The sequence below is a fragment of the Hemibagrus wyckioides genome, linkage group LG13 (assembly GCF_019097595.1).
Source record: "Hemibagrus wyckioides isolate EC202008001 linkage group LG13, SWU_Hwy_1.0, whole genome shotgun sequence".
Lineage (NCBI taxonomy): Eukaryota > Metazoa > Chordata > Actinopteri > Siluriformes > Bagridae > Hemibagrus > Hemibagrus wyckioides.
The window spans coordinates 21,985,771-22,010,961 of record NC_080722.1 but is presented as its reverse complement, the minus strand read 5'-3'; the positions used below and the strand labels follow the sequence as shown (position 1 = coordinate 22,010,961).

The 25,191-nt window shown below is 38.4% G+C and overlaps 3 protein-coding genes across 5 annotated transcripts in view; 1 reads left to right on the top strand and 2 right to left on the bottom strand.

The window, feature by feature from the left end:
• The window catches only part of LOC131364167 (uncharacterized WD repeat-containing protein all2124-like), a 33,768-nt gene extending 24,121 nt beyond the window's left edge, over positions 1-9,647 (bottom strand). Inside the window, exons 1-2 of the mRNA XM_058407287.1 lie at positions 9,167-9,647; positions 8,638-8,918 (exon numbers count right to left, since the gene is read on the bottom strand). Coding sequence (XP_058263270.1) covers positions 8,638-8,918; positions 9,167-9,184 — 299 coding nt within the window. The 5' untranslated portion in view covers positions 9,185-9,647. The remainder of the gene's footprint in view (positions 1-8,637; positions 8,919-9,166) is intronic.
• Positions 9,648-9,655: 8 nt separating this feature from the next.
• LOC131364165 (tectonic-3-like) lies at positions 9,656-18,484 on the top strand. Of its 2 annotated transcripts, none has more exons than XM_058407285.1 (14): positions 9,656-10,103; positions 11,059-11,173; positions 12,007-12,107; positions 13,700-13,815; positions 14,000-14,108; positions 14,195-14,307; positions 14,430-14,492; positions 14,573-14,647; positions 14,847-14,966; positions 16,333-16,428; positions 16,925-17,028; positions 17,263-17,410; positions 17,978-18,115; positions 18,252-18,484. In XM_058407285.1, exons 1-14 carry the CDS (start codon positions 9,836-9,838, stop codon positions 18,402-18,404), a joined length of 1,719 nt encoding a protein of 572 aa, XP_058263268.1. In that variant the 5' UTR covers positions 9,656-9,835; the 3' UTR covers positions 18,405-18,484. The 2 variants fall into 2 exon arrangements, with proteins under 2 accessions (XP_058263268.1, XP_058263269.1); XM_058407286.1 differs by having other exon boundaries at positions 9,657-10,103; positions 14,454-14,492.
• A 221-nt stretch (positions 18,485-18,705) lies between these two features.
• mto1 (mitochondrial tRNA translation optimization 1) lies at positions 18,706-24,964 on the bottom strand. Of its 2 annotated transcripts, none has more exons than XM_058406402.1 (13): positions 24,827-24,964; positions 24,232-24,495; positions 23,801-24,000; positions 23,493-23,610; positions 23,111-23,409; positions 22,819-22,931; positions 22,473-22,663; positions 22,187-22,317; positions 21,823-22,027; positions 21,019-21,190; positions 20,792-20,901; positions 19,138-19,295; positions 18,706-18,977 (listed from the first exon to the last, which is right to left on the bottom strand). In XM_058406402.1, the coding sequence occupies exons 2-13, from the start codon at positions 24,425-24,427 to the stop codon at positions 18,867-18,869; spliced, it is 2,004 nt and encodes a 667-aa protein (XP_058262385.1). In that variant the 5' UTR covers positions 24,428-24,495; positions 24,827-24,964; the 3' UTR covers positions 18,706-18,866. The 2 variants fall into 2 exon arrangements, with proteins under 2 accessions (XP_058262385.1, XP_058262386.1); XM_058406403.1 differs by having other exon boundaries at positions 24,783-24,892.
• Between the last annotated feature and the right edge of the window lie 227 nt (positions 24,965-25,191).

Sequence of the window (25,191 nt, the reverse complement as noted above, 5' to 3'; positions counted from 1 at the left end):
AAGCAATGTTACAAAGCGCACTGAAGCAATGTTACAGACTGCACCTTTAAAGCAATATTACAGACTGCACCTTTGAAGCTATGATACAGACTGCACCTTTAAAGCAATGTTACAGACTGCACCATTACAGCAATGTTACAGACTGCACCTTTGAAGCAATGTTACAGACTGCAGCTTTAAAGCTGTCTAACAGACTGCACAATAAAAGCAATGTTACAAAGCGAATTAAAGCAATGTTACAGACTGCACCTTTAAAACAATATTACAGACTGCACCTTTAAAGCTATCTTACAGACTGCACCTTTAAAGCAATGTTACAGACTGCACCTTTTAGGCTATGATACGGACTGCACAATTAAAGCAATGTTACAAAGCACATTTAAGTAAATTTACAGATTACACCTTTAAAACAATATTATAGACTGCACCTTTAAAGCAATGTTACAGACTGCACCTTTAAAGCAATGTTACAGACTGCACCTTTGAAGCAATGTTACAGACTGCAGCTTTAAAGCTGTCTAACAGACTGCACAATAAAAGCAATGTTACAAAGCGAATTAAAGCAATTTTACAGACTGCACCTTTAAAACAATGTTACAGAATGCACCTTTGAAGCTATTTTACAGACTTCACCTTTAAAGCTATGATACAGACTGCACCATTAAAGCAAGGTTACAGACTGCACCTTCATAGCGAGGTAACAAACTGCAACTTTAAAGCAATGTTACAGACTGCACCTTTAAGGCAATGTTACATACGGCACCTTTAAAGCAATGTTACAGACTGCACCTTTAAAACAATATTACAGATTGCACATTCAAAGCTAAGTTACAGAATGCACCTTTAAAGAAATGTTACAGACTGCACCTTTAAAGCTATGTTACAGACTGCACCTTTAACGCAATGTTACAGACTGCACCTTTAAAGCAACGCCGCAAACGGCACCTTTAAAGCATTGTTACAGACTGCACCTTTAAAGCAATGTTACAGACTGCACCTTTAAAACAAAATTACAAACTGCACCTTCAAAGCTAAGTTATAGACTGCACCTTTAAAGAAATGTTAGACTGCACCTTTAAAGCCATGTTACAGACTGCACCTTTAACGAAATGTTACAGACGGCACAATTAAAGCTATGTTACAGACTGCACCTTTAAATCTATGATACAGACTGCAACTTTAATGCAGCGTTACAGACTGCACCGTTAAAGCTATATTACAGACTGCACCTTTAAATCAATGTTACAGATTGTACCTTTAAAGCAATGTTACCGAAGGCACCTTTAAAGTAATTTTACAGACTGCCCCTTTAAACCTAGTTTACAGACTGCACCTTTAAAGCACTGTTACAGACTGCACATCATTTAAAGCAATGTTACAGACTGCACCTTTAAAGCTTTGTTACAGACTGCAGCTTTAAAGCAATTTTACAGACTGCCCCTTTAAAGCAATGTCGCAATGGCACCATTAAAGCAATGTTACAGACTGCACCTTCAAAGCTACAATAAGGACTGCACAATTAAAGCAATGTTACAACGCGCATTAAAGCAATGTTACAGACTGCACCATTAAAGAAATGTTACAGTCTCGACCTTTAAAACAATGTTACAGACTGCCCCTTTAAAACAATGTTACAGACTGCCCCTTTAAAACAATGTTACCGACTGCACCTTTAAAGCTATGTTACAGACTGCAACTTTAAAGCAATGTTAGAGAATGCACATTTAACGCAATGTTACAGACTGCACCTTTAAAGCAAAGTTACAGACGGCACCTTTAAAACTATGTTAAAAACTGCACTTTTAAAGAAATGTTACAGACTGCACCTTTAAAGCAATGTTACAGACTGCAGCTTTAATGCAATGTTGCAAACGGCACCTTTAAAGCAATGTTACAGACTGCAGCATTAAAGCCATGATACAGACTGCACCATTAAAGCAAGGTTACAGACTGCACCTTCATAGCGAGGTAACAAACTGCAACTTTAAAGCAATGTTACAGACTGCACCTTTAAAGCAATATTACAGACTGCACCTTTAAAGCAATGTTACAGACTGCACCTTTAAAACAAAATTACAAACTGCACCTTCAAAGCTAAGTTACAGACTGCACCTTTAAAGCTACAATAAGGACTGCACAATTAAAGCAATGTTACAAAGCGCATTGAAGCAATGTTACAGACTGTACCTTTAAAACAATATTACAGAGTCCACCTTTAAAGCAGTGTTACAAACTGCACATTTAAAGAAATGTTACAGACTGCACCTTCAAAGCAATGTCACAGACTGAACCTTTAAATCCATGATACAGACTGCACCTTTAAAGCAGTATTACAGACTGCACCTTTGAAGCTATGATACAGACTGCACCTTTAAAGCAATGTTACAGACTGCACCATTACAGCAATGTTACAGACTGCACCTTTGAAGCAATGTTACAGACTGCAGCTTTAAAGCTGTCTAACAGACTGCACAATAAAAGCAATGTTACAAAGCGAATTAAAGCAATGTTACAGACTGCACCTTTAAAACAATATTACAGACTGCACCTTTAAAGCTATGTCACAGACTGCACCATTAAAGCTATGATACAGACTACATCTTTTAGGCTATGATACGGACTGCACAATTAAAGCAATGTTACAAAGCACATTTAAGTAAATTTACAGATTACACCTTTAAAACAATATTACAGACTGCACCTTTAAAGCAATGTTACAGACTGCACCTTTAAAGCAATTTTACAGACTGCACCTTTAAAACAATGTTACAGAATGCACCTTTGAAGCTATTTTACAGACTGCACCTTTAAAGCTATGATACAGACTGCACCATTAAAGCAAGGTTACAGACTGCACCTTTAAAACAATATTACAGATTGCACATTCAAAGCTAAGTTACAGAATGCACCTTTAAAGAAATGTTACAGACTGCACCTTCATAGCGAGGTAACAAACTGCAACTTTAAAGCAATGTTACAGACTGCACCTTTAAGGCAATGTTACATACGGCACCTTTAAAGCAATGTTACAGACTGCACATTCAAAGATAAGTTACAGAATGCACCTTTAAAGAAATGTTACAGACTGCACCTTTAACACAATGTTACAGACTGCACCTTTAAAGCAACGCCGCAAATGGCACCTTTAAAGCATTGTTACAGACTGCACCTTTAAAGCAATGTTACAGACTGCACCTTTAAAACAAAATTACAAACTGCACCTTCAAAGCTAAGTTATAGACTGCACCTTTAAAGAAATGTTACAGACTGCACCTTTAAAGCCATGTTACAGACTGCACCTTTAACGGAATGTTACAGACGGCACAATTAAAGCTATGTTACAGACTGCACCTTTAAATCTATGATACAGACTGCAACTTTAATGCAGCGTTACAGACTGCACCGTTAAAGCTATATTACAGACTGCACCTTTAAATCAATGTTACAGATTGTACCTTTAAAGCAATGTTACCGAAGGCACCTTTAAAGTAATTTTACAGACTGCCCCTTTAAACCTAGTTTACAGACTGCACCTTTAAAGCACTGTTACAGACTGCACATCATTTAAAGCAATGTTACAGACTGCACCTTTAAAGCTTTGTTACAGACTGCAGCTTTAAAGCAATTTTACAGACTGCCCCTTTAAAGCAATGTCGCAATGGCACCATTAAAGCAATGTTACAGACTGCACCTTCAAAGCTACAATAAGGACTGCACAATTAAAGCAATGTTACAACGCGCATTAAAGCAATGTTACAGACTGCACCATTAAAGAAATGTTACAGTCTCGACCTTTAAAACAATGTTACAGACTGCCCCTTTAAAACAATGTTACAGACTGCACCTTTAAAGCTATGTTACAGACTGCAACTTTAAAGCAATGTTAGAGAATGCACATTTAACGCAATGTTACAGACTGCACCTTTAAAGCAAAGTTACAGACGGCACCTTTAAAACTATGTTAAAAACTGCACTTTTAAAGAAATGTTACAGACTGCACCTTTAAAGCAATGTTACAGACTGCAGCTTTAATGCAATGTTGCAAACGGCACCTTTAAAGCAATGTTACAGACTGCAGCATTAAAGCCATGATACAGACTGCACCATTAAAGCAAGGTTACAGACTGCACCTTCATAGCGAGGTAACAAACTGCAACTTTAAAGCAATGTTACAGACTGCACCTTTAAGGCAATGTTACATACGGCACCTTTAAAGCAATGTGACAGACTGCACCTTTAAAACAATATTACAGACTGCACATTCAAAGCTAAGTTACAGAATGCACCTTTAAAGAAATGTTAGACTGCACCTTTAAAGCTATGTTACAGACTGCACCTTTAAAGCAATGTTACAGACTGCACCTTTAAAGCAACACCGCAAACGGCACCTTTAAAGCATTGTTACAGACTGCACCTTCAAAGCAATGTTACAGACTGCACCTTTAACGCTATGTTACAGACTGCACCTTAAAGCAATGTTAGAGAGTGCATATTTAAAGCAATGTTACAGACTGCACCTTTAAAGCCATGTTACAGACTGCACCTTTAAGGCTATGATACGGACTGCACAATTAAAGCAATATTACAAAGTGCATTGAAGCAATGTTACAGACTGTACCTTTAAAACAATATTACAGACTGCACCTTTAAAGCTATGTTACAGAATGCACCTTTAAAGAAATGTTACAGACTGCACCTTTAAAGCTATGATACGGACTGCACAATTAAAGCAATGTTACAAAGCGCATTAAAGCAATGTTACAGACTGCACCTTTCAAGCAATATTACAGTCTGCACCTTTAAAGCTATGTTACAGACTGCACCATTAAAGAAATGTTACAGACTCCACCTTTAAAACAATGTTACAGACTGCACCTTTAAAGCAATGTTACAGACTGCACCTTTATAGCTACGATACAGACTGCACAATTAAAGCAATGTTACAAAGCGAATTTAAGCAATGTTATAGACTGCACCTTTAAAACAAAATTACAGACTGCACCTTTAAAACAATGTTAGAGACTGCACCTTTAAAGCTATGTTAGAGTGCACCTTTAAAGCAATGTTAGAGAGTGCATGTTTAAAGCAATGTTACAGACTGCACTTTTAAAGCTATGTTACAGACTGCACCTTTAAAGCAATGTTACAGACTGCACATTTAAAGCAATGTTTACGATTGCACCTTTAAAACAATGTCACAGGCTGCACCTTTAAAGCAGTATTACAGAATGCACCTTTAAATCTATATTACAGACTGCACCTTCAAAGCCATGATACAGACTGCACCATTAAAGCAAGTTTACAGACTGCACCTTAATAGCTATGTAACAAACTGCACCTTTAAAGCAATGTTACAAACTCCACCTTTAAATCTATGATACAGACTGCACCTTTAAAGCTGTCTTACAGACTGCACATTTAAAGCTGTCTTACAGACTGCACCTTTAAATCAATGTTACAGATTGTACTTTTAAAGCAATGTTACTGACTGCACATTTAAAGCAATTTTACAGACTGCACATTTAAAGCAATTTTACAGACTGCCCCTTTAAACATAGGTTACAGACTGCACCTTTAAAGCACTGTTACAGACTGCACGTTTAAAGCAATGTTAGAGACTGCACCTTTAAAGCTTTGTTACAGACTGCAGCTTCAAAGCAATCTTCCAGACTGCACATTTAATGCAATGTTACAGACTGCACCTTTAAAGCTATGGTATAGACTGCACCTTTAAAGCTATGTTACAGACTGCACCTTTAAAGCAATGTTACAGGTTGCACCTTTAAAAGAATGTTACAGACTGCACCTTCAAAGCAACGTTGCAAACGGCACCTTTAAAGCAATGTTACAGACTGCACCTTTAAAACCATGATACAGACTGCACCTTTAAAGCAATGTTACAGACTGCACCTTTGAAGTCATCTTACCGACTGCACCTTTAAAGCTATGTTACAGACTGCACCTTTAAAGGTATGTTACAGACTGCAGCATTAAAGCAATCTTACAGACTGCACATTTAATGCAGTGTTACAGACTGCACCTTTAAAGCTATGAAACAGACTGCACCATTAAAGCTATGTTACAGACTGCATCTTTAAAGCAATGTTACAGACTGCACCTTTAAATCTATGTTAAAGACTGCCCTTTTAAAGAAATTTTACAGACTGCACCTTTATAGCTATGTTACAGAGTGCAGCATTAAAGCAATGTTGCAAACGGCACCTTTAAAGCAATGATACAGACTGCACCTTTAACGCCATGATACAGACTGCACCTTCATAGCGATGTAATAAACTGCACCTTTATAGCAATGTTACAGACTGCACCTTTAAAACAATATTACAGACTGCACATTTAAAGCTATGTCACAGACTGCACCTTTAAAGAAATGTTACAGACTGAACCTTTAAAACAATGTTACAGACTGCACCTTTAAAGCTATGTTACAGACTGCACCTTTAAAGCAATGTTACAGACGGCACATTTAAAGCTAGGTTACAGACTGCACCTTTAAAGGTATGTTACAGACTGCACCTTTAAAGCAATGTTACAAAGCGCATTCAAGCAATGTTACAGACTGCACCTTTTAAACAATTTTACAGAATTCACATTTAAAGCTATGTTACAGACTGCACCTTTAAAGCAATGTTACAGACTGCACCTTTAAAACAATGTTACAGACTGCACCTTTAAAGCTATGTTACAGACTGCACCTTTAAAGCAATGTTACAGACTGCACCTTTACAGCTATGTTACAGACTGCACCTTAAAAGTAATGTTACAGACGGCACCTTTAAAGCTATGTTAAAGACTGCACTTTTAAAGAACTATTACAGACTGCACCTTTAAAGCAATGTTACAGGTTGCACCTTAAAAGCTATGAAACAGACTAGACCATTAAAGCAAGGTTACAGACTGCACCTTTATAGCAATGTAACAAACTGCACCTTTAAAGCTATGTTAAAGACTGCACTTTTAAAGCAATGTTACAGACTGCATCTTTAAAGCTATGTTACAAACTGCACCTTTAAAGCTATTTTACAGACTGCACCTTAAAAGCTATGAAACAGACTAGACCATTAAAGCAAGGTTACAGGTTGCACCTTTAAAGCTATGTTACAGACTGTACCTTAAAAGCTATGAAACAGACTAGACCATTAAAGCAAGGTTACAGACTGCACCTTTATAGCGATGTAACAAACTGCACCTTCAAAGCTATGTTAAAGACTGCACTTTTAAAGCAATGTTACAGACTGCACCTTTAAAGCTATGTTACAAACTGCACCTTTAAAGCTATGTTACAGACTGCACCTTAAAACCTATGATACAGACTGCACCTTTAAAGCTATGTTACAGACTACACCTTCAAAGAAATGTTACAGACTGCACCTTTAAAACAATGTTACAGACTGCACCTTTAAAGCATCGTTGCAAAAGCCACGTTTAAAGCAATGTTACAGACTGCACCTTTAAAGCTACAATACGGACTGCACAATTAAAGCAATGTTAAAAAATGCATTAAAGCAATGTAACAGGCTGCACCTTTAAAACAATATTACAGACTGCACCTTTAAAGCTATGTTACAGACTACACCTTCAAAGAAATGTTACAGACTGCACCTTTAAAGCTATGTTACAGACGGCACCTTTAAATCAACGTCTCAAACGGCACGTTCAAAGCAATGTTACAGACTGCACCTTTAAAGCTACGATACGGACTGCACAATTAAAGCAATGTTACAAAATGCATTAAAGCAATGTTACAGACTGCACCTTTAAAACAATGTTACAGACTGCACCTTTAAAGCTGTGTTACAGACTGCACCTTTAAAGCAATGTTAGAGAGTGCATATTTAAAGCAATGGTACAGACTGCACATTTAAAGTAGTGTTAGAGATTGCACCTTTAAAACAATGTCACAGGCTGCACCTTTAAAGCAATGTTACAGAATCCACCTTTAAATCTATAATACAGACTGCACCTTAAAAGCTATGTTACAGACTGCACCTTTAATGCAATGTTACATACTGCACCTTTAAAGCAATGTTACAGACTGCACCTTTAAAGCCATTTTACAGACTGCACCTTTAAAGCATTGTTACAGACTGCACCGTTAAAAACCTTCAAAGCAATGTTTCAGACTGCTCATTTAAAGCTATGTTACAGACTGCAGGTGCAGCCTTTTTAAGGGTGCAATGTTACTGACTGCACCTTTAAAGCTATGTTACAAAGTGCATTAAAGCAATGTTATAGACTGCACCTTTAATGCAATTTTACAGACTGTACCTTTAATGCTATGTTACAGACTGCACCTTTAAAGCAATGTTACAGACTGCACATTTAAAGCAATGTTACAGACCGCACCTTTATAGTTATGTTACATACTGCACCTTTAAAGTTATGATACAGACTGCACAATTAAAGCTATGTTACAGACTGCACCTTTAAATCTATGTTACAGACTCCACTTTTAAAGCAATATTAAATCTTGCAACTTTAAATTAATTTTATAAACTGCAGCTTTCAGCAGTGATACAAACTGCACCCTCATAGCTATTATTATGATTTTTATTTTTACTTTTATTATGCACAGCAAGGTGTGTTGACTACAATGTTCACTACAGTGTGTGTACTCACAGAACAGTGTGTATGTGTAGGTCTCCGTAGGTTTTGGGTTGAATCTGAGGGAAAGGTTTCTCTCTGTTGGTAGAGACAGGAGTAGGATCCTGAACAGGTAGAGAAATATCCTGCTCGGTTTCAACGTCAGTGTCAGCCTCGCTCTCATCTTCTCCCTCCGTGTCCATGGGGTCTCCATCGAAGTCTGCCAAGCTGAGCAGACCTGGACTATCACCTTTGACTTTTGTCACTTGCACGTCCTCATCCTTAACTACTGAAGGTCCCAGTCGGCTGCTTGAAAACTGTGTAGATATAAAGTCAACTTTTAATGTCTCAAGATCATACAGTAACATGCAAAAGAATTCCCACTAAAAGAGTGGCTGAAATGAAAGGATTATGGTGACATCACTAAATCTTACACATGTTCATTGGTTCATACTAAAATAAACAGATAATAGTAGTTATTCAGTCATGTGCTCTGTATTTAATTGCTAAAATATTGTCGGATTTCTAATACAATGATTTTAATAGTTAAAAATAAACAATTTACCTCTAATGCCATCTTCATTTGAATAACTTCCACTTTTTTGGTCCACCGTTTGCGCTATTAGCGACGCTAACCATACACGTTGCTAAGCAACCAGGGCTCATGGTTTCCGGAAATACCAAGTTGTGAATTCCAGCAACTTAATCATTAATTTTTTTTAATCTACTAATTATTTCACATAATCCTTAAGGTTTAAAAGAAAAAACAAAGAAAACACTCCCTCAGAAAACAACATATATTTTATAATGCAGTAAACAAGTAGAGTCTTATACATTAACCCCTTAGCGATGTACTGAATATATACATATTATTAACTTTATTCTTCAGTTATATATTTTTTCTATATGTAATAATAAAAATATTTACTAACAAAAAAAAATAATAATACCGCTTCAAAATAAATATATATTTCGGCTACGCCGTGATGTTGTGGTTTTCTGACGCCGTGATTGGCTGAGCAACAAAAAACACGGAAAACGTAAGACTTCCTTGACAACAGTAATGGCGGCGTAACGATGCACGCTAAGCGGCTATGCTTTAGTTTATAAAAGCATGTCGTTTAAACACTTAATTTAATAAGTATGTCTCTGTCTGGTTAGTTAATTTTCGTTCTCTTGTAAAGCGCAGTTGACAATCTTCTACATAATACAGATCTTATAATTCTGGACTGAGATGCCGACTCGTATCTTCGTGCAGCTCGTCGTGGCTTTTGGTGTGATTTCTCCGCTCTGTACACATTCCCAAGAGTTTACAAACCAACCTCCAGTGGATCTGAGGGACTACTCTTTTACAAATGGTGTGAATTCAACAGCAAGCTTTACAACGGAGGCAAATGCTCCAGACCTCACCACACAGGAGTTCGGACCCAGAGCCAATACTGATGGTCCAGTCGTGTCCACGGTCCAAACCCCAATCACACAGCCTATACAAGCTTCTGATGGTACCTAGACTGTTAAAATCACTTCAACACACAAGTCAAATCTATGGATGCTGAAAAGCTAGAAAAGACATTTTTATATTAATCTTTATTCATTTGCAGCATGTCAACATGTTGACTTAATGTTTTAAGATGATCTCATCATGTTTAGAAGTCATGTTAATAGTTACTCAATTGTGATTTTTTAATTAAAAAAATAAAATTAATGAAAATTAAACAATTGAATTAGTTATTTTTTTAAACAATTTTACAGACAATTAAACAATTTAATTATTAATTTTTTTAAACAGTTAACCAGTCATGTTAATAGTTACTCAATTGTGATAGGATTTTTTTCTTTTTCTTTGTGGCTTTTTTTCTGTGAATCGGTTCTTTTGCTTCAGCTCACCCAAATGACTCCTCCATATTTGGATCACTGACTTTTTTTATCCCTCAAACTAGGATTGAAATTTTTTATTGTGATCTTACTTTACCATTATCCAATTCACATTACAGTGCATTTTATAAAATTAATTTGAATCATAAAGTTAGCAAAGTAAGCATCACTGCATTATTATTATTATTATTATTATTATTATTATTATTATTATTATTATTATTATTATGATTGTTGTTCTGCTGTGTCTGTGATTTGTTTCAAAGCTGTGTTTTAATTTATCCTGAAAGCTGGAATATATATGCATTCAGATTCTTAAAGATCCAACTCATTTGCAATTAACACACCACTACATCATGAATGCTGAAGGGAAGGTTATCACTGACTCACAACAACTGACTGTCATTTTTAGTTCACTTTTCTTCAAAAGTTTAAATGCAGTGTTAAAGTACCTATTGCTAGACTTTTGACTGTTAAAAGTGAATAGCATTCAGTGAAGTGAGTATTAGCGAAAGTGAATCTGGACAATGTGCTGTTTTGCTCAGTGTGAGATATTTTACAGTGTTGTTTGTTGTTCTGTAGGTTGCATCTGCAACGTCACTCCAGATTTCTGTGATATCGGCTGCTGCTGTGATGTCGTGGACTGCGGTGTGGCTGATCTGAGTTCTGTGTTCAATAATTGTAGGCAAGAAACAAGGTGAGTTGAAATATTTTGTTTTCTTGCATTTCACTATAATCGCTTAACTACTTTTGTCATAGTTTCGGATATCATCACGAGTGTAATGGAAATCGAATGGAGAAGAAATCAAGACCATGTCCAAGTGGAACCTGTGCTCTAGTTTCTTCATTTGTAGCTTATGAATGAAATTTATCAAGGAACAGAAGTACGTTTATCAAGTTTGACTTTCACAGAAAGAACAATTGATGCTGATGTCCTACAAAAAAAAAATCCTTTTACTGATATTTAGTTTGCCAAACTGCTTGATGGGATCTCCATCCATCCATTTTCTATACCCGCTTTATTCCTAATTAGGGTCACGAGGACTGGGCGAAAGGCAGAGGTACACCCTGGACAGGTCACCAGTCCATCACAGGGCCACACATTTAGACAGACAACCACCCTCACTCACTCCTATGGCTAATTTAGAATTACCAATCAACCTAATGTACATGTTTTTGGACCGGAGTAAACCCACGCAGGCACGGGGAGAACATGCAAACTCCACACAGAAAGGCCCCTGACTGTTCGAACCCAGGACCTTCTTGTTGTGAGGCAACAGTGCTAACCACTAAGCCACCGTGCTGCTTGATGGGATCTCCTTTACCAAACATCATCCCTTTAGCTTCAACTAGCAGAAAGTCCTTTGATAGATAGTGAACTTCCTGCCTACCTGACCAGATCCTTCATAGTGTTTAACAGGAACTTTGAGTCATATTTGTGGAATACTCTGATATAGGTATGAAGGTACCTTTTTACCCACAGTATGTGTAAGTCAGGGATATGCTCATGGGTCTCTTATCTGCTTGAAGGACTGGAGTGTGCATCGAGAGCTGGCTGATGTTCCGAGCCAACGTGGACCCTCAGCTGGTGACAGACACTGGTTCTCTGTTCTGTGTTCAGACAGCAAATGGTAACGCTCATCTTCTCTCACTCTGTCTCTCTACATCTCTTTTCCTCTCTACTACCATCAGTAATGACATGCTCATCTTAGCCTGCAGTATGTTAATGAGCTGTATAACTGATGCCTGCACCAATCACAGTGGACTGCTTTGGGTGCACTTACCAGATGCAAATGAGCCTCTAAACAAATGCTTAATCTTCTTTCACTGTAGTTATAACATTTGCAGAAGTAATTTATACAGAATGCAAATGTGATTAAGCAAAATTCAAATTTGGATTAGGAGTCTTTAACCAAACCTGAAATTTGCAGAATCTTTGAAGGTACTACTAAGGAAGGTACAATATGCAATATGTAAAGTACATAATAAGTAAATTATAGGATACACAACTTGTGAATTATATGTTGTTCAATATACAATATACACTATATTGCCAAAAGTTTTGGGACGTCTGCCTTTACTTGCACGTGAATGTAATATGGAGTTGTCGCGCCATTTGCAGCTATAACAGCTTCAACAACTGGAAAAGCTTTCCACAAGGTTTAGGAGTGTGTTTATGGGAATTTTTGACCATTCTACTAGAAGTGCATTTGTGATGTCAGGCACTGATGTTGGAGGAGAAGGTCTGGCTCACAGTCTCCACTCTAATTCATCCCAAAGGTGTTCTATGGGGTTGAGGTCAGGACTCTGTGAAGTTCCTTCACACCAAACTCGCTCATCCATGTCTTTATAGACCTTGCTTTGTGCACTGGTGTGCAGTCATGTTGGAACAGGAAGGGGTCATCCCAAAACTGTTCCCACAAAGTTGGGAGCATGAAATTGTCCAGAATGTTTTGGTATACTGAAGCATTAAGAGTTCCTTTCACTGGAACTAAGGGGCTGAGCCCAACCCCTGAAAAACAACACCTGAATTCAATGATTTGGAGGGGTGTCCCAAAACTTTCGGCAATATACTGTATAATCTATATATGATATAGAATATGTAATAAACAATAAGTATACACAGTACAACAAAGTATGTGAAGTATGATATGATATGAATGAAAAAAAAATTCAATATGTAAAGTATGTAATATGCAATACACACTACTTGTTTTCACTCACTTGTGCAATATGCAAATAATTGCTCCCAAATTCTTTGTGCACTGAAACACACAATAATGTACAAAATTCTAAACTGCATTTTATATACGTTTTCTTTTTGGTGTTTATTTGATGTGGTTAGCTTTGTATAACATATAGTGTATACTGGAGGGAAGTGCTACAGCTTTAAAGGCAAATGCTCAGAGCTAACTTAGTACTGTTGACTAATAGATATAGCCTTTTTTTAAAAATGAGGAAACATTTCATATTGCGTTTTTAAAAACACAGTTTCTTTAGCACAATGCTGTATATCATTATGCAATATACAAATAAGCCCTTTGGCTCATCTGTAAATGTTTTATGTGTTAAATCACAGCCATTTTTATTTATTTTTTACTCTTTTTATTTTTCTATTCAACACTGCACTCATATAGATGATGTACTATTTTGACCATATCATGACTGCATTGATGCATGCGTTTATATTTTATATAAATATCACCTTTTATGCTTTTTTTAGATTCAGACATCACAGCACAGACTGCCCCCAGTGCCTCTGAAGGGCTGTCCTCCATCTTTTCTCCTCACTTCTCACTAGTGGAGACTAACAGAATTCAGAGCTCGAGTGTTTATAAGGTTTGTAATCATGGCGTATTCAAATGTAACTTCTGACTATTAACATGAGAAGCAGTTAAAGACATGTGTCCTCTTCATTTCTTCACCATGTCCAGCTACACGAGCTACCAAGCATCTATTTACACCAAGTCTTTCATCTTCTGTGGAATGATGGAGCATCACCTTCATATTCTCTCTGTTGCAGGTTGATGATGTCATTCTGACATATTACAACACCACATCCATATTGAGCGTGCTCAGACAGCCATCGTCGGGCACGGCGTCTTCCTCCTGTGTCGAACGCAATCCTGCGAGTACGGTTCAGTTTCATTTTATCCTCTAATTTCATGAATGGCGATTAAAAAATATATGATTGTTTTATTATCTATTTCTTTTTCAGAGTTTCTGCGTTCTGGCTCTTTGTCCTGTTCCCGAGTTGTGAGTGCTCAGGCATGTAGAAGAGACAGCAGTCTGAGTTTTAGCTCCTATTTTACAGGATTCAGTCTCCTAAGGGTAAGTGTTTAGAAGAGTTGATACCAAATATTAGAAATTTACAGTGGAATCATTTATCTGCTATTAGAAGGTCTTGCATTAAACCTTTAAATTTTACTTTTGGATAACCTCTGGCATGGAAGTTGATGGACCTCAAACTTTTACAGGTTCCACGTCCTTCAGAATTGGACATTTCAAAGAATATGGTAATTTATAGCAGTCATCTTTTATTCAGCTGATAACCAAACATATCAGACTAATCAATCTGTGCATCTCACTATTTTAGATTCCCATTATCCCATTGGTCAACCCACCTGAAATCACTGAGGACAGTGGTTCCTGTATGAACATAGTGACTAAGGTCAGTGTGAGGATTTCTGCCAAAATACTCTGTACCACTAGCTAGGAGGTTTCAAGAATTTCTATTACAAAAACACTGAAGACAAGAGACAAGGGTAGTGTTCTGGACGTTATCATATCCTAAAATTGGTTGTGACGTCCCAGCTTTAGTGTTCTGTTAGCACCTCCCAAAGCTAAACACTCTTCCCTGTCCATCCCAGGTGGAGTATGTGATTACATACACCAACGCAGGAGAAATTACAGCAGCGATGATAAACGTCAATGTAACAAATGCTAGGTTTGGAACCCAGATAATGCAGCAACACACTGTGCAGTTTCAGGTTTGGATTCTTTCACTGTTTTGCTTTATTTGCTTTATAAACAAATTAGTATCAGTAGAGTATAATAACTGTAACAGTAGAGTATAATAACAGCACCAGTCATGTATAGAACAGTGCAGTATGGAAACCTTAATAGTAAAGTAACAACAGAGAACAGAAACAGCAGGGTCCTGCTGCAATCGAGTGTGGAGACAATCAAGCATAGTAATAGTAAAGTGTAGTTTCAGTAATGGCGGGGTATAACAACAGTACAGTGTGGTAATTGTAGCATATAGTAACAATAGAATATAATAAAATTACCAGTAGAGTTTAGAAGCAGTAATAGTATTTATAGTGTTAATAGAAAACAATACTATAATAAGGCAACATTCTGGAAGTATGGAAGTGGTAGTAGTAGAGTGCTGAAATAGCAACAGCACAGTATAGTGCCAAGAGCCAACATTAGAATATACACCGATCAGGCATAACATTATGAGTAGTGAGAGGTGAAGTGAATAACACTGATTATCTCCTCATCATGGCACCTGTTAATGGGTGGGATATATTAGACAGCAGGTGAACAATTTGTCCTCAAAGTTGATGTGTTAGAAGCAGGAAAAATGGGCAAGCGTAAGTATTTGAACGAGTTTGACAAGGAACAAATTGTGCTGGCTAGACAACTGGATCAGAGCATCTCCAAAACTGCAACTCTTGTGGGGTGTTCCCAGACTGCAGTGGTCAATATCTATCAAAAGTGGTCCAAAAAGGAACAGTGGTGAATCGGCGACAGGGTCATGGGCGGCCAAGGCTCATTGATGCACGTGGGGAGTGAAGGCTGGTCTGTGTGGGCCGACGAGCTACTGTTTCTGAAATTGCAGGCTGGTTCTGATAGAAAGGTGTCATGATAGGTCAGGGCTGTTTTGGCACCAAAAGGGGGACCAACACAATATTAGGCAGGTGGTCATAATGTTATCCCTGACTGGTGTAGTATCACTGGCAGAGTATAGCAACAGAAGAGTGTGGAAAAAGTAGCATATAGTAACAATCATGAAAAGTAACAGTAACAGAGTACCCAATAAAAGAATAACAGTAGAGTTAAATGTTGAAAAGGCAACAGTGGAGTACAGTGACAGCAGGATGGAGTAACAGTAGACTATAGCAACAGTAGAGTATTGTAACAGTATAGATTATAGTCAGGGTAACTGTAGAGTACCAAACACTGGTGTAACAATAGAATGTAGTAACAGTATCAGTAGAATATAAGTATTAGTATAGTAATAGTGGAGTATTGTAACCATAGAGTATATTAACAGTCCAGTAGAGTCACAATAACAGTAAATTATAACCCTGTAAAGTAATGTTTTTTAATGAATGAACTGGGTTACAGTTGGCCACACCCTCATCATCTCCTCCTAAATTGCCATTGGTTGGCTTGGAGGTTGGGACTCCAGTGATTGGCTGGGTTGGTGGACGAGCTGGACCTGTATCCTCTTACAGTTTTCTTTGACGTGTGCAAAAGGAATTAAACTTTATGATTTATAATAAAATTATAACTTATAAAAATGACATGCACAGTGTTGACTGTCTGAAATATAACATCTTACACAGCAGTTCTACAGCAGTTACTAACCTTTCTTCTTAGATAAAGAAACACTTGTCACAAAATGAAAATGCTGTCGCAAAGCGCTGTCTCAAATTATTTCTGAGGCTGCCTTGAAATCTGAGCAAGGTCCAATTCTTTAAACAAACTGAACTTGTGGTGCTGATGCACCTGCTAATCTTTACACACTTCAACTTTTAAGCACTTTCCAAATAAGTTTAATGGTAATGATGATTAGAATATGATTCTTCATCTTAATTAAAATAGACAAATGGCTGCAACATTATTCCACTTCAGTGTGTTGAATATGGCAGTATATTGTGTACGTAATGCTCTGTATGTGTTATGTGATCGGCTGTACACTTTGACCGAGTATAAGCTGACGATACCAGGACTTTCCCTGGGAGGAGAGTGCTCTCCGGACCTGACCAACCGGGCACCCATCCTGTTCACACACAACACCATCACTGGTTGCACCTTCAGGTATTTACTGTTATTAATTATATTAAAAATAAAAAAGACAACATTTATATTGTCTGAAAGATAACTAAATGAGGCTAAACAGACACTTTATTAACACAATTCTGTCTATTTTACACTGGAAAACATGTAAACAAAATGGCCGTCTGTGAAGTCTGATCAGTAAAACAAGTCAGTATTTACATTCATTCTCTCACTGAGATTAAGATATATTGTCTTTTTTTATTTTTTTTTTAGATCAGAGTCATCTGACTGTGCCTCACTAAGAGCTCAGATCTACAGCATCCTACGTGGGACGATGACCCCCGACACAGTTGCCATGACGGCGGGCTCACAGCCACAACAGAGCAGGGTGGTCATGCAAGAATGTCCAGAACCTTCTCCGGTAATAACCTGTGTTCATTTCATCAGTGATCAAAAAATGATGTGATTATTAGAAAATAAATGTTGGAAAAGCTACAGTTTTACCTCTGACACTAGAGACTCCTTACATAGATGTTAAATGATTGTCTCCTTCGTATCAACTTCATATTGAAATATTACGCTAAGCATTACGATAATCTCTTTAAGATGAACTACTCTTAGAGCTGCTTTTATAGGAAATGAATGAACACCATCCAACCAATCAGAATAGAGAATTCAGTTTTTTGTTTACAATTTTACGACAAGACACTTGATCAGCAAGACACTTGATCAACTAAACTAACGTTATTAATTTCAGAATTTCACCTTTGGAATGTGTTTTAAATAATTCAGGGTTGTTTGTCAGTCATAAAAATTATGGTATGCTGAGATTAAATAAACTCTCATTATTAATACAATTCTATAAATAAATCAGGAAAGGAAGGTTAAATTTGAGCTCAATAAAACTGATGATGATTTTCTATTCTTTTATACAAGACCCATGAGTTTTGAATATTTTGTGAAGTTTTCTTGTTGCTGCACTCTACAGGGAGAGGTGTGTAAGACGGGGTGTCTGGTGCCTGTCTCTCTGTCAGTCAGGTTCCTCTGGGCTCAGAGAGGAATGTTGGCTCTGCCCCAGAATCATATCCTAGGTGTCAAATACATCTTCAGCTGTCAGATCCTCAAGGTGAGTTGGGTCTTCTGTCTTAATGCTGGAATTTGTTACAGGAAAACATGCTGAATTTTTCATTCTGTCTGCATAGTGTGTGTATGTGTGTGTAACCTGTTATAATTCCAAACATGCCACATGTTTCTTGTTCCAGTGTCCTATCCTTTCTCCTCTTCCTCTGACTGCTGAGGTGATTTTCTCGGACACCACCATTTACCCAGAACCCCCCAGGGCCAAACCCCAACCTGAATGGAAGTTTCCATTCGGGTTCTTCACCAGGGGGGCAGAAGAGCTAGATGGACTATAGGACATGATAAAGTGAAGAAGAATTTCTATTCATTCTTCCTGTAAATTATATTTAAACAATAAAGTTTATATTTATTGTAATTTTTTTCTTTTCATTTGATCTTGTTTTCCCTTATAATTTTAAATGTGTGTATATATATATATATATATACACACATTTATTTAATATATATATATATATATATATATATATATATATATATATATATATATACAATTTTAGGATAGATTTAATTTAGCTAATTTTCTTTTATCAATTCATCAGTTTTACAAGATATTTTTCTACCTCACTTTAAACATGTGTACAGTTTTTTTATTTAGATAATTTATTTCGATATTGCAAAATACAAACTCGTTTCCTAACACATAGTGTTAAGTGAAGTCCTTTACTGTAACAGTCTTTGAAAAGCTGCTTATGGTTCACGATCCTGCATGAGGCTATGTGATTGGTCAGTTTGTGTCTCTACATCCGTGTCCTTCTGTTTGCTGTTTTGCGCTTGGTCTTGCTGACGTAGTTGAGCAGGTGGACGATGGCAGCTGGAGTGACGCCTGGTAGACGAATTGCTGCTCCCAGCTGAAACGCACACACACACACAGACACAGGTTTCAGGATCTGTTTATTAACTCAAAATAATGTACCATGATGAGAAAATCAGAAATATTCACATTGTTAACCTTGAGCTAATCCAGTATAGAGAATTATCATGAATGTTTTTAAACATGTGTACACTCACAGTGTCAGGTCGCGCTCTATCCAGTACCTCTCGCACCTCATCGGAGAGAGACACAGGAAGTGAGCGGTAGTCGAGGTCTGGAGGCAGCATGAGGCTCTCCTCCACCTGTATCCTCTCCATTTCTCTCTTTTGATTCTCACAGTGAGGACGGTACACAGCTACATGGGAAAAAGCAGGTCATAGACACATATTTAGATATACACACACATAAACATACACTGCTCGTCACCCAGAGAACAGCATCCCCACTGTGAAGCATAGCACCATATTCAGGAACACTATTATCCTCTTGGTTGCTTCTCATGCATATACAGGTGCATCTCAATTAATTAGAATATCATTGAAAATATTTATTTCAGTAATTCAATTCAGAAATTGAAACTCATTATGTACTGTAAATATTTACATTTCACTTTTTACACCACACACACTCCCAGATCTATATCTTTACTTTTACCTCATTTCAAACTGTTAATTACAAATCTTCCTTATTGTCTGTCAAAACAACAGGAAATGAAGACCACATACTACCTACCAGTGGCGGACCATCAGGGCCAGCAAGGTCTTCTCTGCTGGCCCAAACAGCAGTGATCTGAATCACTGACTTGCATGTTAATATATTTAATATATTTTTCCATGAATGTGTATTAAATTATTCCCAATAGTCTATTCTCTACATTTCATAGCTTTTCTCTTGGTTGTGCTGCTTACAGTAGTGTATATTTATGATAAGCGAACCGCACAAACTAAATAAAATATATATATATATATATATATATATATATATATATATATATATATATATATATATATATATATATATAATATATATATATATATATATATATATATATATATAATATTTTTTTTAACTCACAATGGCTGACAAAAATGATTTGGTCACAGACATCCTTACAAATGCATTTTCAAGGCAGACTTTTCAAGAAAATCCATCTTTTCAAGAATGATTCTTCAAAATAGTTGGTAAGCTTTTTCAAGAACCATTTATGCTTTTGAGTTTTCTTTTTTTTTCTGGGTTTTCAGTTTGCCTTCATTCCAGATCCCCGGGGTGGGCTGTGGGTTTTTTTTTTTGCTGCAGTGAAAGGAAACTTGTGAGACTGAATTGTGTTAATTTGTTTTTTTGCTATATGTAATGTAATTTATTCATGTTTGCTACAAGAGCCTGTGACACAGTGCACTGTTATACATTGTTTCTATATTTGCTGCGTCTCATTTCAGATGCTGCGTCCTCCGGAGATTGCAGTTTGCTGCATACGGCATCAAGAATGTCTTTTTTGAGAAAAGTAACCGTAATAAAATTGACTATTCCTTGTGAGATGTGAAATACTGTAGACTAATTTCTTTTTTACTTTGTTATTTAACGGTTGATTAGTATCTATTGCCGTGGTGTCATAATGATGCTCTAGAGGTGGATTTATTCAGGAAGGACACCAGTGAAGGCCTAGGTGTGAAATGCATGGCCCGCCACTGCTACCTACACATTACAGAGAACTGGTGCACCACTTCCTGCTGGTCCTAACTCATCTTCTAGTCTCTGGTTTGTGTGTTTATATTGTTGTTATTTAAAATGTTTTTGCTTATATGGTTGTTCTTCAACAAAAGAGCAATTTTCACGTTTAGATAAAATAATCACCTTCAATTTTAATCCGCTGGGAAAATTCCATATATTGTGCAAAGATGTCAGGGAAGATGGAGGCCAACATTTCAAACGAGACCTCTTTATGCTGCAGCATCTCTTCTCCACTGGAAGACACACAGTTATCAGTAATTATTCAGCCATCAGAGCTTTAAGACACTTATTTATTAGGCAGACTATGGTTTCTGTACATCTCTTTTTACTTTGCTGCTCGGGGTAATTACCTGATGAGCGTGCTTTTCATCTCACTTATCCCAGTGTATTGCATTTTTTCTCTCCAGCGCGGGGCGGACAATGTGAAGGACTGCAGGGCGGTGAGAGCTTCGCTCAGATTACGACTCACTCGCACAGCCTCGCTGTAACGCTCTGATGATACACACCCCACCTCTTCAAAGCCTAGGAAAAAACACACCACACAGTTATTGCACAGAATTCACTGCTACTGCATATGACAATACAATTAAAGAGGCGTCTGAAAGATGGTCACAATCACAGATTCATTTTCAGTTTTGATGAAACTTCACATTTGTCAAATGCTGCAACATTTTCACCCTGCTGTTTGGAGGTTGCAAGCTTGAAACATGACTTGGCCATGGCCCCGGTGTGTGAGCGACGGCATACTCTCTGTACATCACAGTGACACTAGCCACTTGTGGCATCTGTGTGCTCATGTATGCACTGAATTATGCTGCATGGGCAATCACGGGCATTTAATAAACTGACCATGATAAAAAGCGAGGAAGATCGCCAAGCCAAAACATTAATAATATGAGACTGGGGAAGGGGGTGCGGTTCCTGGGGCCAGTAAATGCTAACACATATGTAACAGTGAGTCATTTTGAATTCATATGTAGATGTGATGTTTTACAGTGGCGAAAAGATGACTCCTCTTTCAGTGTATTTTTGAGAGTCAATACATTACAGTGTACTCTGACATTAAAATATAAACCTCCAATTCAAATTAAGTAAAGTTTGGTAGGCAAAGGTACATCAGTGTTTGAGATGCTGATGGAATAAACACACAGTACCTCGGAGCGTGAGGCGCAGGTCTGCGTTATCGGGCCGGAGTGAAGTCCTGAACTCAGCACGGCTTGTGAACATGCGGTATGGTTCGGTGACTCCACGACTCACCAGATCATCGATCATCACGCCGATGTAGCTCTCAGTACGGGACAGAGACAGAGGGGGGAGAGAGAGGGCGGTCCTTCCAGCATTAACACCTGCCCACAAACCCTGTAATGAGACAAACAGCACAATCCATTAACAGATGAAAATCCATTAACCTAGAAATTACATTAATATTTACACCACAGAATGGCTGAACGCTGGATTCTGTGTTGTTTTGGGTGGTATGTGTTGTACCTGGTCTGTAAGAGGTGCTGTGTTTTGTACCTGAGCTGCTGCTTCCTCGTAGCCTGTCGTCCCATTAATCTGTCCTGCCAGGAAAAGCCCCTGAACGTATTTAACCTGTAACCACGGGAAGAGCTGCATCGGGCAAACAAAGTCGTACTGCACCCCGTAACCTACACAGACAGATACAAATACATCACAGTGTGTTCACTTAGCCTCCCTGTGCTGGAGTGTCACTATCATGCTATACACTATCATGTATCCCAAACTAATACATATACACTTTTAGTGTGCTAGATCACCTTTGCACCAAAATAAAGAGATGTACCTGGTGTTCTAATCTCTACCCGGTGCAAGGCAGGAATTTCCCGGAGGAGCCGGAGCTGCAGCTCAGGGGGCATCGTCATGGACAACCCTTGAGGGTACACAAGGTCAGAGGTCAACCCTTCTGGCTCCAACCACACCTGATGCTGTCGCCCTGGGAAGCGCAGAACCCGGGACTCGATGGAAGGACAGTACCTATGGGAAAGAAATGAACTGTGTAACTTTGGATTAATGACATTAACTCTGGTTCATCACACCATGCTGTCATTCTGCATTCAGCTACTCACTTAGAGAGTAGCACTAGTTTCGGAACTGAATAGAAATAGTGTTTTTTTGCCTGCATTGAGTACCTGGGTCCTTTGGTGTCCTGCTGTATGTGCGAGTTCACATGCAGGCTCTCACAGACCACGTCTTCTACACCAGGTGTCGTGTAGGTCAGGTGACACGGAAGCTGATCCTCAGGCTACAAAACAAACACAAACATGACGCAGAAAGCAGGAAGTGCGATCGCAAATGTTCAGTATGACATTCTAGTAGTAATAGTTCAAGCAGACTAGATTTGGGGAATAACCATAAAAGTGTTTTGTCTTTTGCATATGTTTGTCTTTATGTTACTGTGAGTAATGTATGCAGAATCTTCACCTTGCAGTGTGTGTGTTTGTTAATGAAGCTAAACGGAGTTGGCCGTGGGTCAGGAAGGTGAAGCTTGGTGAGGGAAAAATCTATAGTGTCCTTAATGATCCGAGGTGGTGTTCCGGTCCTCAGCCGGCCGAGTTTCAACCCGAGCACTTCTCTCAGACTGTGGGAGAGACCAGCGCAGGATGGGGGTTCACCCATCCTCCCTCCTGGAGAGGTGGTCTGGCCCATAAAGAGGGACCCGGAAAGGAAAGTGCCGGTGGTGATGACGACAGAACTGGCCAGTATTTCCCCAACACCACCAGCTGAGAGAAATACAGAGAGAATGGAGATGAACAGCTGTAGGTGTGAACTGGAATGGGATAAAAACAACAAACGCTTTCTTTACCCATATGAACTCCGGTCACTCTGTGTTTTCCTGGTTGTTCTGGGTCAGGAGCAGACACAATTAAATCCTCCACAGATCCCTCGATCACAGTCAGTCGAGGCATGTTCAGCAACTGTGACTGAGAAAAGATAAGAAGGGTGTTTTTAGAGACAGAAAACGAATCACTTTCAAACTTAATCTAAGTCAAACTGGAGATGTTCTGTTTCACTGAGTAAGGAAGGAACATGAGAAAATAAGGCCAGGATACACCCATGTGACATCCCAACAGATCACTAAACTCAAACTGAGCAGAAGAGATGGAGAGCTACCTGTATGAACTCCCTGTAGCGTACTCGATCCAGCTGCGCCCTCGGGCCCCACACTGCTGGTCCCTTACTGCGATTGAGAATGGAGAAGTGAACTCCGGCGTAGTCGCCTGCTCTACCCATCAGGCCATCCAGAGCATCCACCTCCTTCACCAGCTGCCCTTTTCCTACCCCTCCCAGTGACGGGTTGCATGACAGTGCCCCTGGAAGAAAATGGGCTTAAGATGCAGCACAGCTTCTCTAGACCTCTCATAAACGTCCCTGTTATGGTTTAAAGTATTAGGTTATTGCATTTAGAAACCTTACATTTCCGAAAGAAGATCTGAGCTACCTGTTAAGGCAATACAGAATATTCTCTTGTACACCATATCACTGCTGAGTTCTGGATTTTGATTGGCACCAATTCTACTCACAAAGAGCTCATCATGACCTACCGATCGTTTCAATTTTCTGTGTAATGAGCAGCGTTTCCGCTCCAATCCTGGTTGCTGCAGCAGCCGCCTCCGTTCCAGCATGGCCACCACCAACAACGATGACGTCATATTTGTGGTGGGTGACGTCACTGGCTCTCTGAGACCGACCTCTGGACAGGAAATGATGTCGGACGAGCAGCCTCCGTAGTTGTAACATGAGAAATCGGCATCAAAGTGTCATCATAAAAAAAAGAGGAAATAGCTAAAGAAAGCGCTAAAAAAGAGCTAAAGAAAGAAAGAAAGAAAGAAAGGCTGAGCGATACAACATATAGATAATGTGATAAATAATGATACATCTTTTAATTGCGTCACTGTATGCGTCACATCTTTTAATGGCGTCACTGTGTTAACAAACAAAAGTAACACAATATTTGTTATACATTATAAAAACGTCTACAATTATCATCGCGTATTTTCTGCCAATGCGCGATATTTTGTTACACCAAACAAAGGATCATTTTTTCATGCTTTACTTAATTGCAGGACCGGACATGTAATCTGTTTTTACTGACCGGATCTACTTTGGATCAGCTTCTCTAAAAGACATGTCCTTTACCTCAGTTAGCCTCAGGTCCGTGTATTTAAACTCAGAATCGTCTCATGCTTGACATCTTCTCCTGACCATTGATGAGTGCGCCACAAATGACTCAAAATTAGACGCGTAGTGCACTAGGTAGGGTTTATAAACCCATTATTTTCCTTACTTTGTGTAGTGCACTCTAAAGGTAGAACACCATTTGGAACACAGCCGTTCTGCCGGCGCGTGCAGTAGGCCGCCATTACTGTCAGCTAACAACCGTAATCACGCTTATAGGTGCGAGTAAAAAAAAAGGAAATTTTTATCTGCACTTATACTCAAGACATGAACACACTAATTCATAAGAATAAAAAGTGATAAAATATAGTATATAGGACAAACGC